The 2500-nt window shown below is 41.2% G+C and overlaps 1 protein-coding gene across 1 annotated transcript in view; it reads right to left on the bottom strand.

Moving 5' to 3' along the window:
* LOC137615981 (uncharacterized) overlaps positions 1 to 2500 on the bottom strand; it is a 5550-nt gene that overhangs the window by 571 nt on the left and 2479 nt on the right. The window contains exons 3-4 of the mRNA XM_068345662.1: positions 1827 to 1889; positions 1 to 1060 (exon numbers count right to left, since the gene is read on the bottom strand). The exon at positions 1 to 1060 is cut by the window's left edge and continues 571 nt beyond it. Of these exons, the coding sequence (XP_068201763.1) occupies positions 1 to 1060; positions 1827 to 1889 (1123 nt within the window). The remainder of the gene's footprint in view (positions 1061 to 1826; positions 1890 to 2500) is intronic.

Raw genomic sequence — 2500 nt, 5'->3', positions numbered from 1 at the left:
TGTGTGGGGTGAATGGTTTTTGAGTTGGAATGTGGTATATGTGGGAAGGTGGTTGTGTGGAAAGGTGGTTGTGAGGGAAAGTTGTTTGGTTGGGGGTGGGTGGGTGTGTGTGGGAAGGTGGTTGTGTGGGGGGGGGGGAGGTTTGTGTGGGAATGTGGTTGTGTAGGGTTAGGCGGCCATGTGTGGTAAGCTAGATGTGTAGGAGGTTGTGAGGGAGGGTTGTTATGTGGAGTTGGGTGGTTTTGTGTGGGAAGGTGGTTTTGTTTGGGAAGGCGGTTTTGTGTGGGAAGGTGGTTATGTGGGTGTAGGAAGGCGGTTGTGTGGGATGGTGTTTGGGTGGGAAGGTGGTTGGGTGGGAAGGTGGTTGTGTGGTTGGTGGATGGGTTTGTGTGGTAAGGTGGTTGTGGTGGAAAGGTGGTTGTGTGGGAAGGTGGTTGTGAGGGAAGGTGGTTGCGTGGGGGTGGGTAGGTGTGTGTGGGAAGGTGGTTGTCTGGGGGTGTGTGGGTGTGTGTGGGAAGGTGGTTGTGTGGGGGAGGTTTGTGTGAGGATGTGGATGAGTTGGGGGTAGGTGGCCTTGTGTGGTAAGATGGATGTGTCAGGTGGCTGTGTGGGAGGGTGGTTATGTGGGTGTGGGAAGGTGGTTGTGTGGGAAGGTGGTTGTGTGGGAAGGTGGTTGCGTGGGGGATGGGTAGGTGTGTGTGGGAAGGTGGTTGTCTGGGGGTGTGTGGGTGTGTGTGGGAAGGTGGTTGTGTGGGGGAGGTTTGTGTGAGGATGTGGATGAGTTGGGGGTAGGTGGCCTTGTGTGGTAAGACTGGATGTGTAGGTGGCTTTGTGGGAGGGTATTTATGTGGGTGTAGGAAGGTGGTTGGGTGGGAAGGTGGTTGGGTGGGAAGATGGTTGTGTGGCGGTGGGTAGGTTTGTGTGGTAAGGTGGTTGTGTGGAAAGGTGCTTTTGTGGGAAGGTGGTTGTGTGAGGGGGGTTTGTGTGATATGGTGGTTGTGTGGGGATAGGCGAGTTTGTGTGGGAAGGTGGCTGTGTGGGAAGGTGGTTCCGTGTGGGTCTGTGGGTTTGTGTGGGAAGGTAGTTTGAGGGGAGGTGGTTGTCTGGGGGTGGGTGCTTGTGTGAGAAGGTGGTTGTGTGGAGAGGTGGTAGTGAGGGAAGGTGGTTGTGTGGGGAGATATCAATAGTGTTCTTCCAGGTTTTACGTACGAATAAAAAATCCTTACTGACTCAAGTGCAGTTTAATAAAATAAGGAAAATAACATTGATAAGAAGTAAAGTTTATTTTTTTTTCAGATTCATAAGAGTTTTTTTTTATATTTTGAGACGAGTCAACGTATGATTGAAAAAAAAAAGAAAGAAAAAAAAAAACAATTCCGGCAGCAAAACGATAGAATGATGCGTTTCCTTATAAACATGTAAGAAATTTATAGATTAAATTGACGAGAGAACAGACTAGTCTACAATGTAAGGTCTTTACGATACATTCCTTTTCTGGTTGTGTATCAATTATGTCCAAAAGTGATTTCAAAAGAAAAAAAAAATCAAGCAACAAAACGATAATATGAAATTATGAGTTATTTTAAATAAACGTTTGATAAATTCATAGAATGATTTGACAATTGAACAAATCTGACTACACTGGTATATAATTGACTTCACAACAGGGTTTTACATAATGCATTTCTTCTCATTTAACAAAAATCCTCTGTTCGACAGAAACATCCTTTAGGGGGCATGAAAATTATATCACTACTCTGTTGAAAAGGTAATGGTTGACTTACATAACGAATTAAAATATATAATATTAAAATATAAAGCCTTACCTGTCAGACAGACATCAGAAGATTTTATTCTTGGACTGTCAGCATCCTTTGCTAGTCGCCATCCTGAAATTGAATAAATGAAAATCTAAATTTTAAGTTGAGTTATATCGTGCAGGAAATTTAACAGGATAATAACAAAATATTAATTAAATCAGTCAGGTAACATAACTATTATCTGAGTTGTCACAAGGAAAAAAAAAATATATCATTCAAAACAGAAACATGATAAAACTTGATGCAAGTTTAATTTGTGTCGATATGAAAATCTTCGAAGCATTACATTACGAAAAGATGTTTAAAACATTTAAAACATAACGATTATCAGAGTTGTCACAGGGAAACAGAATATATAATTCAAAAAGAAAGATGAAAAAACTTTGAGTGGATATGAAATATTCGAAGATATACATCATGAAAAGATGTCAAAACATTTAAAACAACTAAGGGCATCTCACAACTGAAATAATTTATTTATTGGTTTTAGTAGCCTATTATTTATTATCATTATTTGCTAAGCTACAACCCTAGTTGGACAATTAGGATGCTATAATCCCATGGGTTCCAACAGGGAAAATAGCCCAGTAAGGAAAGGAAACCAGGAAAAATAGAATATTTTAAGAAGAGTAACATCATTAAAATAAATACCTCCTATCTAAACTGTAGAAACTTTAACA

This window comes from Palaemon carinicauda, chromosome 22 (assembly GCF_036898095.1).
Source record: "Palaemon carinicauda isolate YSFRI2023 chromosome 22, ASM3689809v2, whole genome shotgun sequence".
NCBI classification, from domain to species: Eukaryota; Metazoa; Arthropoda; class Malacostraca; order Decapoda; family Palaemonidae; genus Palaemon; species Palaemon carinicauda.
Note: the sequence above shows the minus strand (reverse complement) of the source record. Positions and strands in the feature narration are given on the sequence as shown.